At 46.7% G+C, this 22,519-nt stretch overlaps 1 protein-coding gene and 1 long non-coding RNA gene across 2 annotated transcripts in view; one reads left to right on the top strand and one right to left on the bottom strand.

The window, feature by feature from the left end:
- Positions 1-22,519, top strand: part of LOC102945054 (myosin-16) — a 46,401-nt gene that overhangs the window by 21,717 nt on the left and 2,165 nt on the right. The window contains exons 21-40 of the mRNA XM_037911409.2: positions 1,069-1,242; positions 2,124-2,351; positions 3,137-3,241; positions 4,305-4,391; positions 4,591-4,736; positions 5,733-5,823; positions 7,325-7,381; positions 8,219-8,305; positions 8,971-9,216; positions 9,480-9,597; positions 9,827-9,954; positions 11,367-11,563; positions 12,698-12,830; positions 14,691-14,907; positions 16,196-16,332; positions 16,485-16,588; positions 17,455-17,647; positions 18,840-19,043; positions 20,758-20,883; positions 22,134-22,304. Coding sequence (XP_037767337.1) covers positions 1,069-1,242; positions 2,124-2,351; positions 3,137-3,241; positions 4,305-4,391; positions 4,591-4,736; positions 5,733-5,823; positions 7,325-7,381; positions 8,219-8,305; positions 8,971-9,216; positions 9,480-9,597; positions 9,827-9,954; positions 11,367-11,563; positions 12,698-12,830; positions 14,691-14,907; positions 16,196-16,332; positions 16,485-16,588; positions 17,455-17,647; positions 18,840-19,043; positions 20,758-20,883; positions 22,134-22,304 — 2,949 coding nt within the window. The remainder of the gene's footprint in view (positions 1-1,068; positions 1,243-2,123; positions 2,352-3,136; positions 3,242-4,304; positions 4,392-4,590; positions 4,737-5,732; positions 5,824-7,324; positions 7,382-8,218; positions 8,306-8,970; positions 9,217-9,479; positions 9,598-9,826; positions 9,955-11,366; positions 11,564-12,697; positions 12,831-14,690; positions 14,908-16,195; positions 16,333-16,484; positions 16,589-17,454; positions 17,648-18,839; positions 19,044-20,757; positions 20,884-22,133; positions 22,305-22,519) is intronic.
- LOC122462096 lies at positions 4,534-22,186 on the bottom strand. Its single transcript, XR_006284449.1, has 4 exons — positions 22,123-22,186; positions 18,785-19,140; positions 18,048-18,078; positions 4,534-4,665 (listed from the first exon to the last, which is right to left on the bottom strand). It is a non-coding gene; the product is annotated as an uncharacterized LOC122462096 (long non-coding RNA).

The raw sequence follows: 22,519 nt of genomic DNA, 5'->3' as shown, positions 1-22,519 counted from the left end.
TCCTAAAACCGAGAACAAAGTTTCTTGGTCCATTTGCCCCCCAGCTCAGAAAGGCGTGGCCTAAATAGGACGGATGAGCCCGATTCCACAGCAGTGGCTTCTTCTCTTGTCTCATAGGCCCATTAAGATTAAATTTTTTTTGGTGGCAGGGGATGGAAAGGAGCATTGGCCAAGATATTCTTGCTTAATAGATGCTGAAGGACCCATACACCAATTTAAGGCCAAATTTAACACAGGGGAACCTAAACAGCATCTGATCAATTTACCTGTGTACCCGTTGGGAGCACAGCCTCCCACATCCGCACATGCAAAATTGATGTTGCACACCTTAAATATTCATTATTCAACCCCCATTTTGTGTGTGTGCAAATGTAAATATGGGGCTTTTGCACGTGTGCAGGCCAAAACGTTAAAAATGTGGGCCCAATGTCCTCAATTTACCGGAAGTTCAGCACCTCAGGAGCAAAGACCCAGAGCCTCAAAGGTACTTAGGCATCTTACTCTCCCATTTAAATAAATATCTTTGAGGACCTGGGCCAAAAAGCCTCCAAAAGACATTGTCAGATTTTGATCTCAGTTACACTGGTGTGAACCTGCAGTAGCTCTTGCATAATGACAGGTTTCAGAGTAGCAGCCGCGTTAGTCTGTATCCTTAAAAAGAAAAGGAGGACTTGTGGCACCTTAAAGACTAACAAATTTATTAGAGCTCACGAAAGCTTATGCTCTAATAAATTTGTTAGTCTCTAAGGTGCCACAAGTACTCCTGTTCTTTTTGCAGTAGCTCTAGTGATGTCAGTGGAGCTCAGAATCTGGCAAACTGTCCTGATTTCTCTGCTGGGGCCCAGAATTGTTCGGGTAAGTAGTTTATGATGATGCCTTTCCTGGAAGTCATCTAACACACACTGTAGCGATGAAGCACTCCGCACCAAATCAGTCATTTCAGAAGACACCAGGCCCAGGCAATACTTCAATATGGCAATAAAGAGATTGGCTCAGGAGCATTCTGGGGGAAATTGCTACAGAGAAGACCCATTTGTGAACCTCACTGGCTGAACTGCATGCTTACAGGTGAAGCCTCTGCTGAATGTGGCCCGACAGGAGGAGGAGATGAAGGTGAAGGAAGAGGAGCTGAGGAATGCCATGTCGAAGACTCAGGAGCTAATTGATCGTGTCAAACAGCTGGAGGAAAAGATGGCCACCCTCAGCCAAGAGAAGAACGATCTTACCATCCAGCTGCAGGCTGTGAGTTATCAGAAAAAGGATGGTTACCGGTTATGTCTCTTCCTTGGGCCTGTAAGAGGGCACTGGCTATAGCTTCTCCAAATGATTCATAAAAGGGCTTGTTTTTAAGAATCTGGAACAAGTAGAGAGCTGTGGGAGATGGAAAGTGAGAGTCCTAGAGAACCACAGCAGGTCAAAGAAAAACCCACCTCTTCCAAAATCAGCAGGAGGCAGAATGGCCTAGTGGTTAGAGCAAGGCAATGGGAGTCAGGAATCCTGGGTTCTCTTCCTGCCTCAGCCACTGATTCTGTGTGACCTTAATCAAATAGCTTGTGGAAAAATTTTCAAAAGCACCCTCTAATTTGGGTTTTTCCATTTCTGGGTGTTGCACAGTCAGCCTGTGGAACTCCTTGCCAGAGGATGTTGCGGAGGCCAAGACTATAACAGAGTTCAAAAAAGAACTAGATAAATTCATGAAGGATAGGTCCATCAATAGCTATTAGCCAGGATGGGCAGGGATGGTGTCCCTAGCCGCTGTTTGCCAGAAGCTGGGAATGAGTGACAGGGGATGGATCACTTGATGATTCCCTGTTCTGTTCATTCCCTCTGAAGCACCTGGCATCGGCCACTGTCGGAAGACAGCATATTGGGCTAGATGGACCTTTGGTCTGACCTAGTATGGCCGTTCTTACATAACTTGAAACACCGAAGGCCTGATTTTCAGAGATGCTGTGCAACCAAAACTCCAGCTGGAGTCAACGCACCTTTAACATCCTAGCATAGTCGCTGGTGCTTAAGTGGAGCAGCCCTGACCCATTGTATATGGATGTTTAGTGCCACAAGAGACCAGAGATACAGTAGCCTCTAAAATGATAAAGGTTGTGCTTCCCTCCCGCCATTAGGAACAAGAGAACTTGATAGATGCTGAGGAGCGGCTGACCCAGCTGATGAAATCTAAAATTGACATGGAGAGCCAGATCTCAGAGATGAAGGAGCGTCTGGAAGAAGAGGAGGGCACAGCCTCTTCCCTGAGTGCCCACAAGCGCAAGCTGGAAGGGGAGCTCAATGACCTGAAGCGCGACCTAGAGGGGTTGGAAACCACGTTGGCCAAGACTGAGAAAGAGAAGCAGGTAGGAAGCATCATCGTTATTTTAAGCCCTCTCTTCCTTGCCCTTTAGGGAAATAACCACTGTCAAGAGCAGGGAACCAACCAGCAAAGCTCATGCCATCTGAATGCCCTTTGAGAAGCTAGCTCGGAACCTGTCAGCTGTTCCCTCTCCAGTATTCAATATTCCCTCTTCCATAGTCTCTAAAAATCTGCTATTCCTTCTATCTTGAGCTGGGATGAACCCAAATCTACAACTCTCCTTATTGTCCTGTATTAGGAGGAGTAATTTCCCTGTAACTCCCACAAATCTCTCTCTACAGAGGCCTTCAGAGCCCTTCCACATCCTGTGTTAATTACCACCTTCCTCTCACTGCAAAGTTACTGGGTCTTTGCTTATAAAATGTGCCCCCATGAATCCCTCCCAGTTGCCTTTGCCCTTTTGTCTAAGTTTGGGGGATACTCCCTCTGTTCCCTATCAACCGTTTCTTATTTGGAACTGTCACAGAAGGTTTAAATCCATGATGTTATAGCCTTTTTGTGTCAGTGTGATATGGTCCCTGGGTCACAGTCAGCAAATGCTTGTGGCATCCTGCTGCTTCCCCTGAAATCAGTGTTAGCTAGCTAGAAAGCAGGACAGAGTCCTTTATCTTCAACTCTCATAAACCTACCATGTGTGAGAGATCAACAACAGAGGTCCAGGTTCTGGCCTTCCCGAAGCTAAAGAACTACAAATTAGTTGATTTGGGAGGCACTAAAAGTTGACATGGCTGGTTGTGATCTTGACTATGTTATCTTCCCTGTCTCCAGGCGCTAGACCATCGAGTGCGAACCCTGACTTCGGATCTCTCTGTCCGGGACGACACAATCGCTAAACTCCAGAAGGAGAAGAGAGCGTTGGAGGAGCTGCACCAGGTAGAAAAATCTGCTCCATTTTCTTTATTGCACCCCAATCGCGTCCTTAGGGCTGCACTCTGGGAAAGGAGAAATGGTGTCCTACTCAGGCTATCGAGAAATTAAATTCCTGCACAAGTGGGAAAGGATCCCAGGTCTCAGTCATGCTGGGAATTTGTGTGTCTCCTACGCATTATACATTGCAGAAGAGTAAAATCATGCTCCTTTGCACTATTTGGCTGAGAGATCTATTGTGAACTGCTGGATTTTGTGTGAACAAATACAAAACACACCTCCTGCTGTTTGAACATGTCGTTTGTTAGCTCCCCTGACCAGGGACCGCGTTTTTCTTACATACAGTGCAAAGCCTGCAGTCAGTCAAAACCCGTCCCCAGCCGCATTCAGCTCAGCAGACTGACGTGGTCCAGGCACTCCCGTTACCACAGCGTAGCATACAAGAAGTCAGGATAATGAGCTATCATGCTAGTAATAGTACTGAATTAGTAGATGTTCTGCAGGCTCTTTTCCACATGTAATGAGCTCACTACCCTTGTCTATTCTCACATCTTTGCTGAGCGAGGAAGAGACTGCCTTTTCCTGGGTGCAAAAGATGGTGTGTGGATTAGCCAAGAGCAAACGAGGGCGGTTCTTTTGTAATGATACATGTTGTCATTGGACCAGATCCTGCAGGACTTGCTGACAACTTACGCAAAGCTCCCATCAATGTCAGTGGGTGTTTGGCCTGAATAAGGAGGACTGCCGCTGTATCCCAGGATTATTAGTACCATCTACTTCCTTTAATAAGACACTAGGGAATTATATGAATCATTAATAAACCTGTTATTCTGAGGAGCCTTCAATGAGAGTAACTGGGGTTTTGGATGGGCCAAGAGATAAATAAATATATTTGTTTGTCTCTAAGGTGCCAAAAGTCCTCCTTTTCTTTTTGCGGATACAGACTAACAGGGCTGCTACTCTGGAACCAAGAGATGGGGTTTTTCTTATTGTCAGGACAGGGGTAGCTAGTCTTCCAGCCAACACAGCGCACCAGGGATGGCCCTTTTCTCTGTCTCTCCCTTCCTAGAAAACTCTAGATGACCTGCAAGCTGAGGAGGACAAAGTGAATCATCTGACCAAGAACAACAGCAAACTTACCACTCAGCTACACGAGGTGAGGACTAGGTGGTCTGAGATTGTCATTTCATTCATCACTGTGGAGGGGGCTTGTTTTTAAAGATCGACATGTTGGGCATCTCTGATGAACATCTACTGCCCGGGTGTTATCATTGCAGAGTGCTTGTCTCTACCCCGCCAGCTCTTTCAAATTCTTGTGGCCATTGATTCTCCTCCCCCCTTTTATCTCGGGTTAGCTGGAGGACAACTGGGAACAGGAAAAGAAGATCCGTGCCGAGGTGGAGAAGGCCCGACGGAAGGCTGAGGGCGACCTGAAAATGACCATTGAAAACCTCAATGAGATGGAGCGAGCCAAACTGGACTTGGAGGAGGTGGTTAAGAAGTAAGTGTCAGTCCATACAGAATCGCATTGTGTGGCAGATACTCCGGAGTCAAAACAGGGCAGCACCATGGATCTGATGGCGTTAATTATACCTGACAGCCACTTCATTAGAAAAATCACGAGTCAGAGTTCCTCTTGGGATCCTAGAAATCCATTACTAACCTAATGCCAAGAGAGAGTGCTCTCTAATGGTTAGAGCAGAAGACGAGGAGTCAGGACTCCTGGATCTTATTCTTGAATCTTTCTCCAACTCACTGTCTGATCTTTGGTAAGTCAATCTCTCTGTTTTCCCTCTTATACATGGAGTATAACCACATCTACCTCGATGGGTGTTGTGAGTCTTAACTGATCATTATTTCTACAAGGCTCTGTGATCCTTAGATAACAGCTGTTCTAGAAATGCAAAGTATTATCGCTAATTAGATCATTATTATAGTGTCACCACTGACTACTGTAGTGATGGGTCTGCCAGCATTTCTCTGGCACTCCTCCCCTTCAGAATTAACTTTAAGGATGTAAATTCACAATTACATATTATCGAAAGCACTGCTATTGTTAGTTAAATAGCTAAGTAGCTAAGCAAATGAATACAGCCATTAATTAGTAGGTGCAAAACTTGATAATGCCAGTCCTAGCAGAGAGCTCAGCAGGAAGTGCAAGGCTGTCGTGTTCCCGTTCAAGGGAAGCTAAGTGCAGACACAAGTGAGGTTAAGCACTAAAATCGCTCCTCCACACTGAGTGAATGTATCCGCTCCTTTGGGTGGCCATGCCTTTACTCTCAAGAGTACATTGTAAAAAGGGGGCAGGGAATGGACATGACTGAGGAGAAATGAGCTTAAGCACTAAGGCTCATCATGCTAAAGAGCTAATCACTTCTGCACAGCCTAGAGTCAAGGGTTCCTGGTGGAGTTCTTTCCCAGTCCTCTTGTAAAAAGGACCATCCACCATGTGACACCCCCTCCCACCTGAAGGGGTCTCTTGTGCCTTTTCTTGCAGGCGAGACATGGAAATCAATTCAGTCAATTCCAAGGTGGAAGATGAACAGTCTCTGAATTCCACGCTGCAGAGGAAACTGAAAGAACACCAGGTGAGGAATGCTCTGACTATTCTCTTGCCCTTTACATCCTGTTTCAAGACTCTCCGGTTTTCCTTTCCTAGTATCAAAGGGACTGTCCAAACTCACATGAGAAGTCAATCCACTGGCATGCTAGGGAGCTGGATGGGCCGTTAGGGACCCATGTCATTCATGACAAAGGACAAGGACACCACTGAAAAACTCCTCAAACCAAAGCTCCAATAACACCAAACCTTTGTGGCTAGGGCCAGATTCTCCACTCTGGCTCTTCAGTGTAAACTGGTGTAACTCCACTGAAGTCAGTGAAGCTACTCCAGGTTCAAACCAGTTTAAATGAGATCACCGTCTATCCCCTGGTGGGGTGGGATCTATTCCCCATTCTTAACATGACAAGTACAAATGTCAACTTCCTTTTCTTCTACATAAATTATTCTAAGAAATCCAGTGCAAAACAGCAATCCAGCTCTTTTAAACCTATCCTATTAAAATGGAGACAAGGCCCTATTGTTCTTTAAGACCTCAATACTCTTCTCTTCCAGTAAGTCATACAATAGTCAGGTAGCCTCTTCCTTTTCCAGGTAAATACATTATACAAAGCTCAGCTCAGAGGCAGCAGCTTTGTGGTTTTTTTCAGGGAAATTTTGATTCCCCCCCCCCCCATGGCCCTGTCTGAAGCCCAAGGATGTGGAATCCCTTGCCCTATTCCTCACAATGAGTCAGCGGCTCAGTCAGCTCTGAGCTCCACCCCGTCTTTTGTTCCAGCTACTTACACTAGACCCTACTTCCTTTTATGGCTGGAAAACTGCAGCCTCTGCTTTGAACGTAAAACTCATCACAGCTGTCCTGTCACAATGATATGGCAAGAAGGGAGGTGATCTACTGCAGGCACCTCTTGGTCTATTTGTATCTACTGCACAAGAATGGCTGGTCACAAATTTGGCATCGAAACTAAGCACAGGGACTTCTATGAAGTTTCCCTTCCCCTAACCAAGAGGGGATAAAGTTGTGAATCATGGGAGATGTAGCCCAGCCAGAAACGCCAGCCCATAAGGCACCCAAACTACAATTCCCACAAGGCACTGTGATGCCTTGCACTATTTCTGGTTTCGGCTGGAATAGTTCAGTTTTCAATATTTCACTGAAAAGTCAAAATTTGTCATTGAAAAAAATGCCTATTTTCTGCCCAACTCTACAAACAAGTTTCCCCATGTAAACTGGTCATCTTTCCAAGGACCCACTATCCACACACCTCAGGAACGAGAAGAAAGGCCTGATGACAACAGGTCTTGAATGCTGGTCTTTTACAGTTTAGCTAGGGCCAAATTCTACAGGTCCTTCCGAGGGAAAACTCCCACAGAAGTTGACAGGTGTTCTGAGTACAGAATACAGAAGTTAGAATTTACAGATGCGTTCCTGCAGGTTCTTTCTTATTCCCTCAGCCACTCAGATAGGAACACTGGACAGTTTACCGTTGCTTGTCCAATCACTTGATATGCTTGTGTGTGTCTTGCAGGCCCGTATTGAGGAGCTGGAGGAGGAACTGGAAGCTGAACGGGCTATGAGAGCTAAGGTAAAAATATCCACCCAAAGAGAGAACTCAGAAAACGGCTGATGCCTCTAAAAGGGAGCTAATAAAAGACTACGTTGCAAGTCCCTGATAAAATTGGCAATAGTGCGAAGACCAGTCTTGAACTCTGCTTTGCTTTCTGTCAGCTATCAGTGGGCAGGTGCTCAGACCACAAGGACCTACCAGTATGTAGCAGCCCTGTGGTCTGAAATCTGTATAGACTGAATGGGCCATGAAGAATGAACTACCTACTCACTGCAAACAGGAGCCTTGCAGTTCAGGGGCTGACCAGTTTGTGGCAGAACAGGGTGGATCCCATCCTGGCTTTAATAACAAAATCTTCCCTCTTGCTCTTTACAGATATGTAACTACGTATGTATCTCGTATAACAAACCCGATATGTGCAATTCCCTAAGCAAACTGTAGGGAGTTGACTAATAACTATTTTATCAGATCTAGTGATAGCAGGAAAGGCTGTAGACAATTCACTCTGTAAAAGCGTGCCCGACATACAATCTGAGGCTAATATGAACAGACAGCACGAATACGTAACTTTCCCATTTCCGTGAGCTTTACAAATGATAACTTATTAGTTCGCCAGCAAGCTATGAGGCAGAGAAGTATTATTAGTCCCATTGCACAGATGGGGAAACTGAGGCATGGAGGGACTTGCCCAGGGACACAGCAGGCACCAACGATTAGAGTTCAGGAATTCCTGGGTCCCACTCCTGAGCTCAAACCGTGAGAGTACACCGTGGTTTCTGAAATAGTCAGAAAAAAGGCCATGGGAGAATTGAGGTTAGTCAGCGAGTAAGAATTTCTTTCCTTCCCTCCTACCAGGTGGAGAAGCAGCGCAGCGACCTCTCCCGTGATCTTGAGGATCTCAGCGACAGATTGGAAGAGGCCGGAGGTGCCACTACGGCTCAGGTTAGGAACTGACCAGAGAAGGGCATCTGACCCTTTGGTCCCCTTTCTTGAAGAAAGCAAAACATTAGTGAGTTGGGAATATCTCCAGGAGCATTTTCAGAACCTGCACTGAGCTAGTGAGCAGGCCAGATTCTACACCCCCTTGTATCACCAAACCTTTACCAACCCCCAACTCCCCCAAAACCTTCCCCCAGCAGTGTTTGACCCCCAACAGAGACACACATCAGAAACTCAAGGAAGTCTGCCTTGAACTTCGCTATTGCTATTGACTTTACATGGACACCACTCAGAAACTATGGTGATACGTAGCAGTAGAAAACCCTTAGATTCTCTGATGAGGAACTCATTTACTAGCATGGAGAAGAGGGTGGCAGGTGACTTGGGCAGAGTTTCCATTGATTCCACAATGAAAACATTTGGACTGAAGTCCAAAGCACGTTTCTGTTTGAACTTCAGCCTGGATGCTTTGCCTTCAGGGGGATCTGTCCTGGTAGCCAGCGGTAAACTCATTCATGAAGTTACACCAGGATGGAGCTGGTGAAACAATTAAAGCAAGACAAAAGGCATCAAAAAGCCTTTCAAACAAAACAGCCCCCTGAGGAACGTGCTGAGAATCAGTGGCTCTCCCGATCCTGGTGGATGGTTTGTGCTCTGTCCCTCCGCAGATTGATCAGAATCGCAAGCGTGAGGCCGAGCTGCTGAAGCTGCGGCGTGAGCTGGAGGAGGCGGCCTTGCAGAGCGAAGCCACGGCCTCGACTCTGCGCAAGAAGCACGCAGACTCCATGGCGGAGATGGCGGAGCACGCGGAGAACCTCCAGAGGGTGAAGTCCAAGCTGGAGAAAGACAAGCAGGTCATGAAGGCTGAGATCGAGGACCTCAGCGCCACCATAGAGACCATCCAGAAATCCAAGGTAAGGCGCAAATGGCCAGTGTCTCTGAAATCCAGCAGGAAAGCCAGGGGGGCTGCACATGTGCTGAACACCTTCAACGTCAGCTGAAGTAGAGGCCATTCAGCACCTTGGAGCGCCAGGCCCACATCCCACTCGCCTGGTCCACGCTAGTCATTCCATTATAATGACAGCCAATGGGACAAACTGGGTGTGCCGGGGAGCAGGACTTGGCCCTTCAAGTCAGACTTTGCTTTTGTCTGACTGACCTCACCGTTCATTTGCAGCTGAATGCTGACGCCCATGTCCGCAAGCTGGAAGACAACTTGGCTGAGGCCAATTCCAGGCTGGCTGAGATGGAGAAGAACCAGGCTGAAATTAACGCCATCAGGACAAGACTCCAAGGTAAACTCCCTGCTCTCCTTTGACATGTCTGTGCCATACTGTGCCCCACTGCACCTCCTCTTCCCCTTCCTCCCATCTAGCTCTGGCAGCCCTGTCCCCATCTCCTCTAGCCATCTCTCGCGCTGCCAAGTCTTTCTGGCAAGGCCGTGACAGTCCAGCCTCATCATCTCTTTCAATACATCAGGGCAGAATTATTTCATCTCACGCTTGTTTTGCACTTTCTTTGTAGCTGAAAACAGTGAGCTGAGCCGGGAGCATGAGGAATCTCAGAGCAGGCTTACCCAGATTGCTCGCATGAAGTCTACCCTCACCTCTCAGGTGGATGACTTGAAGAGGCAGCTGGATGAAGAGTCGAAGGTATGGGTGATAGCCCAAGAGGGGGCTGCTGGCTGGACAGTGGCACTAATTGCCATCCCATACACTGCTCTCTTCAGAGAAACAAACCTTTTATTGTGTTAATGACTCACCTCTAGCCATGGAAAATCAACCTGGTCCAATTCATCCCTGGGGTAACAAATAATACCAATTAACAGCACTTTTTATCCGTGGATCTCGGTTGTAGGTACCATTTTACAGATAAGGAAATGAGACCGAGGGTACATCTAAACTGGAATAAAAAACCAACAACACCGAGTCTCAGAACCTGGGTCAGCTGGCTCAGGGTCACAGGGCTCACGCTGCAGGGCTCTAAAATCACAGCGTAGACATTCAGGCTCATGCTGGAGGCCAGGCTCTGAGTCCCTGCGAGGGGGGAGGGTCTCAGAGCCTGGGCTTTCAGCCCATGCCCAAACGTCTATACTGAAATCTTATAACCCTGCAGTCCAAGCCCCGTCAGCTTGAGCCAGCTGATCTGGGCCAGCCATGCCGTGGGTGTTTTATCACAGTGTAGACAAACCCTCAGAGCTCTTACTTGAGTCAGTGGAAGAACTGAGAATAGAACATGGTTCTCATAACTCCCTGTCCTATGCCCCAACCACTGGGCCTCATTGCAGCTGAGTCCAGTTGAGTTACAGTTGGAACAAATAAGACTGCAAACTATGGCAATATTTGCCTCTGCCCTGGAGGCCCTCTGCATATTCCGCAGGCAGGATCCGTTTACTTGGTGCCTCGCTCTATTGGTGTATCAGTACACCTCGGTCATGGCAGACACTGTCTCTCTGCTTGGAGTGAGCACAGAATGGGCTTTCCGTGGTAAATCAAGTGAAACACCACGCCAAAGCATTGAGAACGGTGAAAGGCCAAATTCTGCTCTCAGTTATGTGAGTGCGTGTGCAACTCATTCACGGCAAAGCAGAAACACCTCTGTACGGAGAGCAGAAACTGGCCCCGTGACCTGCATGTATTCGTATTTCTGGCCTGAAATGTTTCTAACAGGCTCAGAACTGAGTGGTTCTGTCTGAGCACCGAAAGGCCAGGAGGTTACTCCAGTGCCTTCGTTAACATAAGAACAGCCATAGTGCATCAGACCAATGGTCCATCAAGCCCAGTATCCTGTCTGCTGACAGTCGCCAATGCCAGATGCCCCAGAGGGAATGAATAGAGGCAATCATTAAGTGATCCATCCCCTGTTGTCCACTGCCAGCTTCAGGCAAACAGAGGCTAGGGACACTCAGAGCATGGGGTTGCCTCCCTGTCCATCCTGGCTAATAGCCATTGATGGACCTATGCTCCAGGAATTTATCTAGTTCTTTTTTGAACTCTGTTATAGTCTTGGCCTTACTTTATGCTCCCAAAGGACAAGTAACTCATGGTGGTTTTGGTACCTCCAGTCCCGTAGCACTGCTGTCGTGAGCCTGGCCAACACAAAACATGACCTAGACCTGATGAAAGAGCAGCTGGAGGAAGAGCAAGAGGGCAAAGCTGAGCTGCAACGCCTGGTCTCCAAACTCAACACCGAAGTCACGACGTGGAGGACCAAATACGAGACGGATGCCATTCAAAGAACCGAAGAGCTGGAAGAGACCAAGTGAGCATTTGGCTTTCAAGGGCCTGGCGTTGGGATGGGGGTAGTCAGGGCCAGGATTCAGGTTGGCTGTGGGGGGAGTCAGAGTTTAGGGCTGTGAGCTTGTGGGGCTCAACTTGAAAAAGCTAAAGAAGAAGCGAGAGCATCCCGGTCAGGAGGAGAAAGAGGGAATGTTGCCTGTAATAATAAATAAGGGATGCTGAGAGCTAAATCCCCATTGCTGCCTGGTATCAAACACAGACGACAGTCTTAAAAAAGGGCCAGGTTCAGATATCCCCACTCGCACCTGAGCAGTACTTTACTCCTCAGTCAGTCCTACTGGAGTCAATAGCACTACGCATGGGGGAAGGGGCTACCAAACTGGAGTAAGGCACTCTGCCCCGGGTAACTGATAAGAGATTACCGAAGCTGCAAAGGCTAAAAGCAGAGCCCCCTTGCCTGTGGTCTGTCTGAAAAGAGCACCGTGAGGATCCACGCCACCGTGAGTAGAGCTCTTAGTCCGAAAGCCCTGTTTTACATCTCTTGACTCAGATGGAATAGGTCTGGTTTACTTTAGATTTGATGGACCGGGCATTGGCCGAGGGGGGGAGAGGGCACAATTACAGTCCTACTCCTGGAGATCCCTAAGTGCCAGGCCGAGGAGAGCTCAGTGCCAGCAAGCCACCCGAGAGCAGAGGGCTGAACTTGGCCCTGACCACTCCTTCCAGACCCGGCAGCTGAAGAGATGAGCATGCTGCACATGGTTAAGGGATGCTGCTGGGTCCCTTCTCTGGCATAGACCCCCCAGCAACTCTGGACGTGTTCTCGCCGTGTCAGCAGCAACATCTCGGAAGAGTCGTGCTCTTGCAGAACCCTTCTGCGCAGACTCAGCCCAGCGTTTATTTGCACAGCCAAAGGGCAGGTGCCGTGAAATGCGCCGGACTGAAATTTAATGCTGCTAAACCATTAAACTAAGCAGTGCGCATGCCATTCATGAACTAGGACAGCACCATTCTCAGTCAGGCTTCTGCAGGCCTCCTGACCTTGGTAGGTCCCTCTGAAGGCGAAAACAGTGAACGTGTCTGAGGAGGGGACAGACGGGCAAGCCTCTCTCCCTCCTCTTTCTTTAGCTGACGCTTTAAAACCTTCCACCCTCAGGAGAAAGCTGGCTGCTAGGCTCCAGGTGGCAGAGGAGACAGCGGAAGCTGCCCAAGCCCGGGCCGCCAGCATGGAGAAAACCAAGCAGAGGCTTCAGATAGAAGTGGAAGACCTCACTCTTGACCTGGAAAAGGTAAGGGACTTGTGGCAAAGATGGATTCCTGCCAACGTATGCCTGAACAAAACATCCCAGGAAGCCCAAGGACCTGATTTAAAGCCCACTGAAGTCCCTCTGTTGATTTCCATGGACTTCCATGGTCTCTACTAAGGTTACCAAAGTAAAGACAACATCTTGCATTACCAGCAGTAGCAAGGCACTAGACGGATCCCACTGAGTGAAGGCCCAGAGGATAGTCACAGACATTCCATATAGGCATACAGCAGGTTCCTTTTAGTCAGGCTAATTAACCAGCTTCCAGTAGCAGCAAAAGCAAGAGTCCATCTGGCCAGACAGCCCATCCTAGCTGCAGCACCAGGGAACCCTCTCCGAAGCAGGTTTTCTACAATGCCATTTTCCTTCGCCTTTTCCAGCGTTGCACCGCCACCGTTTGCAGCAACGGTGGGAATGCTAGTGTGGACTGGCCACGGGTGTTTTAATCATCATGTCATCTAGCCCTGCAGTCTAGACAACCTGGCAGTGAAAACACTAGTGATCGGTGCTGCCGGTCTACGCTAGCGTTTCCACCTTTGCTACCACTAGTCTAGATGCACCAATGATAGTGCAATGGTGCGGAAATGGGAATAAAAATGCGAGTTAAATCAGGACTATGGGGTGCTCCAAAGCCCAATAAACTAAAAGGGAGTTTATCCAATGACTGCAATGGGCTTTGGATCAGGCCATAGGAGCAGACAACCCTACCTCACTGTGTTACATCCATGAACGGTGGGTGACTCACCAGCTCGGGAAGGCTAGCCCCTCCCACCCTCCTTCCCCTGACGGAGCCCAGAGCCACCTCCGCGGCCGCCAAGCCCCACCCCCACCCCAGCATGCTGGGTGGGTGGTGCGCAGCCCCCCCAGCCTGCACCCTCAGCACAGGGTGGGCAGTGCCAGCCCCAGGAGTTCCCCCCCCGCCAGCACTGGGTGGTGCAGCCCCAACACCTGGGGGCCCCCTAATGCTGGGTGACCCCAGCCACCCCAAGTCCCAGCCATGGCCACCCTTGCCCCAGCCCACTTCCCATAGACTTGCCAACCCTTCAGGATTGGCCTGGAGTCTCCAGGAATTAAAGATTAATCTTCAATTAAAGATTATGTCATGTGATTAAATCTCCAAGAATACGTCTAACCAAAATTGGCAACCCTATTCCCTGAAGAGGAGCAGCCAGCCTGCCTGGGCTGGGGCCAAGAGGGAAGGCCAAGCAGGAGGGGGCCTTCTGGGCGGGGCCACTCTGGGCTGTTTGGGGAGGCACAGCCTCCCTCAGCCTACGATATGCGCTGCCCATGGTTACATCACTGGGGCAAATGGGTGTTTTGCTATAATTTCCCTCTAATGAAGCTCATCTTTGGATAGTAAGAATGCAAAGCGTATTCATGATTAAAAGCCATAAAGCTCCAGGAAAGAAAAATATACTGTTATCCTTTCCCTTTTATGGTGATTCAGTTTAACAAAATCTAAAATTAGATAGATTTGGATAGCATCTTGTTTGCAACTGAAGCCAAAATGCTTTCGAAAGAGCCACAGTAGTCGACCACACGAATTCTTAACAGCACATCTGTACACGATATGTCTGAAATGGGAAACATTTGCTCCCCTATAACCACAGAACTGAGGGAGGCCATCACGCTGAAAGCAACTTGGTGGTCTTGCCAAATTCCTAACAGCAGGGAAAGAAAGCCAAGCAAATATTTTAACCATCCATTCAGAATGACTAAGAGGAACTCTGCCAGTCACCAGAGCTGCCGCCAATTTAACCGTGACTAGCTGGCAGGACACACACAGAAGCGATGTGTAAAGAAAAACTTGTCTGCAGTGAATGCTTGGCTTTCTGCTTCCAGGCCAATGCTGCTTGTGCTGCCCTGGACAAGAAGCAAAGGGCCTTTGATAAGATGCTGGCGGAGTGGCAGCAGAAATGCGAAGAGCTGCAGGTGGAGCTGGACAATTCCCAAAAGGATTGCCGCATGTACATGACTGAAAACTTCAAGCTCAAGACTGTCTATGAGGAAGCCCTAGAGCATCTGGAATCTGTTAAGAAGGAAAACAAGACCCTCCAGGGTAAGCACTGCTTCCATGTAAAAACAACCCCCACACGTTCCCAAAGCCCCCAATTTACACCGAATGATGGACTGTAGCTTCTCCCAGCTGATACATTCTCTTTGTGAATGTATTTCTGATGACATTCCAAATGATGGGCCAAATTCTGCTCTTGGGGTGCAATTCACCAACCCACTGACACCTCCCCACGCACAAACACAAAGTAAATTGTGAAAGTAACGTAGGTAAATGTATAGTGTGTGTGGGGGGGGGGGACAAGAGGGGCTCAGGAGACAGGAAGATTGTGCTGCAGGTCAGTTGCCTCTTGGTGGCCACTGGTCTAAAGTAGGGGCCATGACCCCTGTGCATCCCTTGGGGGGGATTATCATCGCAAGAACAAGATAACAGGGAATGATGAACTAGTGGTTAAAACAATCAACTAGGATACATGAGACTTGGATTCCATTCCCAGCTCTACCTCAGAGTTTTCTGTGATCTTGAGCCAGTCACTTAAGCTCTCTTTGCTTCAGTTTTCCCCGTCTGTAAAATGGGGCAAATGACACTGACCTTCCTGACAGGGGTGTTATGAGGATAACTCCATGAATATTTGGGAGGAGCTATGACCCTCTGGCAGTGTGGCCCAGAGAAAATATATAATGATGGACTCAGTGGCACAGCCCTGATGCTCCCCGCCCCCTCCATCCTTTGCTTCAGCCTACAGTGGCTGGCACAGAGCCCAGACAGCGTGGAGTCTTGTTTTCACTTAGGAAGAGCAGCCATTTGAGAGACGGGAGGAAGAAGTGGAGAAAGATTGTGGAGTATTTCTCATGGCTTAATGGGTTTCTCTTTTCCATCTCCCTGACCACAGGCTGCCAGCAGGGCTCATTTAGAAACCCAGAGTAACATTTAGAAATGAAAGCAAAGCCCAACTGATTGGAAGGAGAGTCATAGAAATGTAGGGCTGGAAGGAACCTTGAGAGGTCATCTAGTCCAGTCCCGGGTGCTGAGACAGGACAAAGTACACCTAGACCATCCCTGACAGATATTTGTCTAGCCTGTTCTTAAAAATCTCCAATGATGGAGATTCCACAACCTCCTTTGGTAACCTATTCCACTGCTTAACTATCCTTATAGTGAGAAAGTTTTTCCTACTATCTAATTGAAATCTCTCTTGCTGCAAATTGTTGATCACTTGACTGGAACTATCTCAAGCCATTTTCTTTCAAAGGATCAGTACGGGTGGCACTTGTTAAAAGTTCCCAGGCCTGGAACACACCCATCACATGAAATCTCCATTTTTCTTCCTCAGAGGAGATTAAGGATCTGATTGACCAGTTGGGTGAGGGAGGGAGAAGTGTACATGAGCTACAGAAGATAAAGAAGAAGCTGGAGGTTGAGAAGGATGAACTGCAGATGGCCCTAGAGGAAGCAGAGTCTTCCCTGGAGGTAATAATTGTACCCAATTCTGGCAACTACACATGAGGGGGACACATCAGACTAGTACATAACATGCTGGTCATATTTCCAGCAGATAAATTATATAGATTTTACCTCTTAAAAGCCATTCAGTCACACCTCTCTTGTATGTTTGCTGGCAGGTTGAAGAAAGCAAACTGATCCGTATTCAGCTTGAACTAGCTCAGGTGAAAGCTGACATTGACAGAAGAATCCATGAGAAGGAAGAGGAATTTGAAGCTACAAGGTATGGAATATCTAAGTGCTCAAAGATACAGACACTCAGAGCTTTTTGACTCAATATGCACTGAGGAGGTGTAAGGTTCCCAGTATGAATATTCTTTCATTCCATGAAAGAAGCCCGCATTTGCTTGGGTGATCTGTTGGATTTGACCTGATCTAGTGGCTGTATTACCAGGGGATCTTGTCTTAACATTAAGAAGCAGGTGATTGTAGGAGGTTCTGGGTCAAATCCAGCTGTCCGTTAGAGCTGCGTGGTGTCCCTGAAGTCCAAGGTGTTGCACTGCATAACTAAGAACAAAATCTGGCTCATAATACACGTCTTAGTTACTATCAGAACAGATTCTGCTTCAGAACTTAGGCCAGTCTCTATTAGAGAGTACAATGAGACCTCATATGGGAGGCAGATTATCCCACAACCAGGGTTCCTACACCTTCCTCTGAGGCTTATGCTGCTGGCTAGTGTTGGAGACAGAATATTGGACTAGATGGACCTCGGCTCTGAGCCAGCCTAGCAATCCTTAGACTTCTAATGTTCACAAAAGATAAAAAATATTGTATCTCAGGGAAAAATGATAAACCACAATTATCCCATTAAACGCTTGGGATTATTTCCAGTGCTTAGCTACCGCATGGGAGAAGTTTTGGTCCATTTCAAATCTATACTTATTAGTATGACGTACTCTAAGAAGCAAAGTGTGTGGGATCAATGTGGCTGCCAGGGTTTAGAATCCCATTTTCAGACAGTTTCTGCAATGATCCCTTTTTATTATTTCATGAACAATCCCTTGGTTTTACCCATCTAACGCCAAAGGCTGGACTGGACTCAAGTGTAATAGAATGATACAACTTGTGCTTCATTGGAATCCGCAGGAAAAATCATCAGCGTGCAATTGAGTCTCTGCAGTCAAGTCTGGAGATGGAGGCTAAGGGGCGTGCTGAAGCACTCAGGCTCAAGAAGAAGATGGAGACGGATCTGAATGAAATGGAAATCCAGCTGGATCACGCCAACAGGAACAACAGCGAGCTTGTCAAGACACTGAAAAAACTGCAGCAGCAGATCAAGGTAAACTGGAGAGGAGGAAGTAGGACCCTGAAAGGAAAATTCCATCCAGTTACATCTTTTTACATATAATAACTCTAGGAAGTGGAATATACAACCTTGTTTAGAGAGACTCTGTCAGGTCACACTTGCCCCCAAATTCAGGTTTTTTAAGCAAAGGATCTAAATCGGATGTAAATCAGGAATAACTTCATCCAAATCAACGGGGTACAATTATTGTGAGAGAAGAACCAGGCGCACAGGCTTTTACAAAACCTCAGACCAAAAAACTGCAATAAAAACAGTTTTGTTTTTAATAGACATTGCCTGCAGTGTTTGCAAACCAAACAGTGCTTCATCACTCCAGGGAGAACCTGAAAGTGAAATTGATGAGAAATCAACTGAAATGAAAAGTGACACTTACCAGTCTGTTTTCTTTGTCCAAGCTCAGAGAACTGCAAAAAGGATACAAACAGCATAAAAAGGGCAAACCAAATTTAGATTAAAAAATAAAATAAAATAAAATAATTTTAAAGGCCAGATCCTCAGCTGGTGTAAACTGGTGTCACCACAGCTGAGGATCTGACTCTAATAACCTAAGACATGGGTTCTCAAACTTCATTGCACCGCGACCCCCTTCTGACAACAAAAATTACTACACAACCCCAGGAGGGGGGCCAGAAGCCTGAGCCCATCCGAGCCCTGCCCCCTGGGTGGGTGGGGAGCCCAAAGTTGAAGCCCAAGGGCTTCAGTCCCAGGTAAGGGGCCTGTTATCTGAGCCCCAATGCCCTTGAGTTTTAGCCTCAGTCCCAGGTAGTGGGGCTCGGGCTTCGGCTTTGGCCCCAGGCCCCAGCAAGTCTAAGTCAGCCCTGGAGACCCCATTAAAATGGGGTCCCGACCCACAGTTTGAGAACCGCTGACCTAAGGTGTTGTAACAGCATTGAAAGGTACATTTGTTTTCATTTTTAAATACGTGGGCCTTATTTTGCTTTTTGACACTGGTGCAAACCAGGAGTAACTCCACTGAGGTCAAAGAAGTTGCACTGGTATAAAGCAGGCATAAGTGACCTCAGAATCAGACATCAGGATTTTTAACTGGACAATGTCCCTTTTTAAAAAAAAAGGAGAAAACACAGAGCTACTGGGTGGGCCTTCTTGTACCTCACAGCTTCCTCTGCATGCTTCTTAATCATACTGATGCCTCTTTTGCCTTCAGGACCTTCAGATTCAGATGGATGAAGATGCTCGCCAGCACGAGGAGCTCCGGGAACAATACAACCTCCAGGAACGCCGCCTCAGCCTGACACAGACAGAGCTGGAAGAAATGCGCACTGGCCTGGAGGGCAGCGAGCGCTCTCGCAAACTCCTGGAGCAGGAGCTGATAGAGATCACTGAGAGGCACAACGAAATCAATGTCCAGGTGAAAACAAATTCCACGCTGTTGATACTGGGTCATTATACTGTTTGCTCTGCTGCTGGCATTAAAAGTCTGTTGTGCTTGATGAGAATGTACTGCGCTGTACAGAAAATGTTATGAAAGAATAAATAAAAATCAGATTGATTTTATTAGAGCCAAATCTAGCTGCAAAACTCCCAGCGACTTCAGTGGCAGCCTGAGTAAGGATTGCAGGATTCGACCCATAAAGGATTAAATATGATATTATTCCTTATGGGGAAAGTCCTATAGAATTTACGATGAACTATACCAAGAAGGTTCTATGGATATTACACTAAGGATGGGATATTCAAGAATGCTCAGCGTTGGCCCAAGTCTATGATCCATTGTCGCCAGTGGGAGCAGAATTAGGACAATGCTGAGTGCTTTTGAAAATGCCACTGTAAAATCTATAGGGTGAAATGCTGGCTCCACTGAAGTCAATGTGAATTTTGCCATCGGCTTCACTGGTGTCAGGATTTTACCCCTAGAATTTAATGAAGAGTGAGATCCATTTGATTGAATTTTTAAACCATCCTACAGAATGCAAAGAAAATGATATCCTGCTATAGGATTCTGTGCGCTGGTTTCAAAATTCTAGAGATGGTTTATCATTATTTATTACATGCTCTAGGCCTTTTTCCATAAAGAATGGACTAAATGTGGTAAGGATTTCCAAAGAGGGGGAAGGTCTACAAGATAAACTGTTGGAAAGGACTAATAATAGAGAGAAGCATTTGCATATTGAGATGATGATGGGACTTTGTTCATCTAATCTGAGATGTAAATACCACTTTTTATCAGAGACATAAAAAATATAACTAATACATTTACTTGTAACTGATGCTCAAAGGCTAAATTTTCGGCAGCTAAAGTGCTGTATTTATGTCCCATAGTCTTCCTGATGCTTGCTTGTTATACAGAACTAATATTGCAGAGTGCTTGCATTGTACTTTACAGCAGGGGTAGTCGATTATTTTTTGTCAAGGTCCAAATTGTTTGGTCAAGGTATAATCAAGGTTTAGACTCCAGAGAAAATAATAAAAAATAACAATAAAATAATAATAATAAATAAAAAGATTTCAGGGACCATTCAAAAGTGTCTGGGTGGTCCAGATTTGGCCCGTGCTATTGACTACCCCTGCTCTACAGTATTGTGGTACATAGACTTGATGCTATAGTACTGACGATCTTGGAAGTCTATACAATGCATTTGTTTGGTTATTTAGTAATGTTTCTAGGTATAATTGTCTTAGCATTTGGGCTCCTTACAAAAAATCTAAAACTATACCCATTGGCAAACATTGTGATTAAATGTAGGATTTTCAGATTTCCCATGAGGCAAAAGATACATACAGGCTGTAAGTTCTTTGCACAGCAATTCTCTGTGTGTGTAGAGTAACTATAGACGAAAACGTCTGGATGCTACTGCAATATAACTTTGAAATAATAATACGCACGCACACAAATACAGTGAAGCAGGATTAAAATGAAAGACTTTGGTAGACAAAGGGATATAACGCATGATACAAGATTTTGGTTTCCAAGGAAAATCTTGGTGATATAAAAGTAAAATAAACATACAGGGTCAAATGCATCCCTAGTTTCAAGCCAGCGAAGTGCCAAGTCATCTGCTCAAAGATCTATTTAGAGCCCGCAAAGCTATGCTGGGTCACTGAGTCTTCCCTCCTCTCTCCAGAACCAAAGCCTGCTGGTGATAAAGCGCAAACTGGAGTCTGATCTTATGCGCATTACAAGCGAACATGAGGAGATCATCAGCGAGTTTCGAGCGGCCGATGAGCGAGCCAAGAAAGCCATGGCTGATGTAAGTTGCACCCAGCCCTCAGTGATGGTCCCTAGAAGCCTGGGGGTTGTATATTCTGCTCTTTCCTACACTGCTCAATTTTGAAGTGCATTGTTATTGATGAATCTTTGCACTTATCTAACATTTCCCATTCCCAAAGGGCTGCACATACATCAGCTCATCTGTCCACCAATATGGCAAAAAAAAAGATTTGGAGAAATCTACTTCTGTTCTGTCCCCTTGCTAGGGAAGGGATCTTCAGCATTACTAATGGTGCCCTGGGAAGCTCCTCCATTTCCCCTTCTGTTTTGTCCCCGCTTTCCTCAAGGCTTAACATTGAAACTATCATGCTTCCAACCAAAGACTGGACACCTTCCTTCCGTAGCCAGTCAATGCTATTCATAATTTTCATGGAGAGCAGAAGAGTGGCCACTGTTGAGTAAATTTCTCAGTTGGCACTTAACAATTGACACCTTAGAAATTCCATAGATAGCTGTAGAGTTAATGCTCAGTATTTCCTCCTGAAAAGAGGCTGAACATTCTGCCTTCTTTATGCTCTCAGCTACTGCTTGTTCATACAGCACCCTCATCCAGAATCCAGGGCAAGAAGCCCAGGCTGGACCCTGCTCCCAGGGGCTGCCTCCTGCTCCCAGCTCTGAACCTTGGCTATTAGTCAATTTCATGGCTCTGTGCTGTGAAATTGACAAGGCTGTCTGGCTTCTGGAGGGGAGTAGAGGTGGGGGGGAGAAGCTCTCAGCTCCCCACACTGCCCCTCTTAGGTTGGTGGAGACGCTCCTGGTGAGGACGTGCACCACCAATCCAAGGAGGGTAGTCTGGATATGCACCACCGCAGTAATTATTGCGGGGGCTGTAAGTCGATCTAATATAGGTTGACTTATGTTTTTAGTGTAGACATACCCTACGGTATGTTCTAATCTCTCTTCTTCCTAGGGGAGAACGGAAAGCATAAGCACTGGATTGTCTATAGGCAGAAATTGCTGACTGAATAAGAGGGATGGGTAATATCTTATACTATACCCCTGTGATAGTAAGCAAGTGCAAATCTCCTAGCTTAAGGCCTGATCCAAAGCCCATTGAAGTCAACGGGAACCTTTCCATTAGAGAGGCAAACTGTGATACATAGAACAGACTTTTAGATCCTGCAAAATTCCCCATATGGCAGCATATGGACATCAGGTCTAAATATCCTAGCTTCCAATGCTCAGTATAAATAGTCTGTGCTGACAAGCTGTTTCTTACCCTCCTCTTAGGCTTCCCGCATGGCAGAAGAGCTGCATCAGGAGCAGGATCACTGCATGCACCTGGAAAAGATCAAAAAGAACTACGAAATTACAATAAAAGACCTGCAAGTCAAGATGGAAGAGGCTGAGCAGTTGGCCCTGAAAGGAGGAAAACGTATGATCATGAAACTTGAGACCCGGGTAAGAAAAACTGGATAGGTCTACTCAAAAAACATTCTTCCAACACCACTGTCCAACACTTCCCTGACCAGAGCTTTAGTACTCGGGAGAAATATTTGAAAAGAAAAGGAATGTTTTTATTAAAGGGCCAATGTATCCCAGATAGATTAAACTAAATTAAAGAGAAAATAATAGCAAAATATATTCTAGATACATTAAAATCCACCCAGGCCATA

This window comes from Chelonia mydas, chromosome 10 (genome assembly GCF_015237465.2).
Source record: "Chelonia mydas isolate rCheMyd1 chromosome 10, rCheMyd1.pri.v2, whole genome shotgun sequence".
Taxonomy (NCBI): domain Eukaryota; kingdom Metazoa; phylum Chordata; order Testudines; family Cheloniidae; genus Chelonia; species Chelonia mydas.
This window is presented reverse-complemented; position numbering and strand designations above follow the sequence as displayed.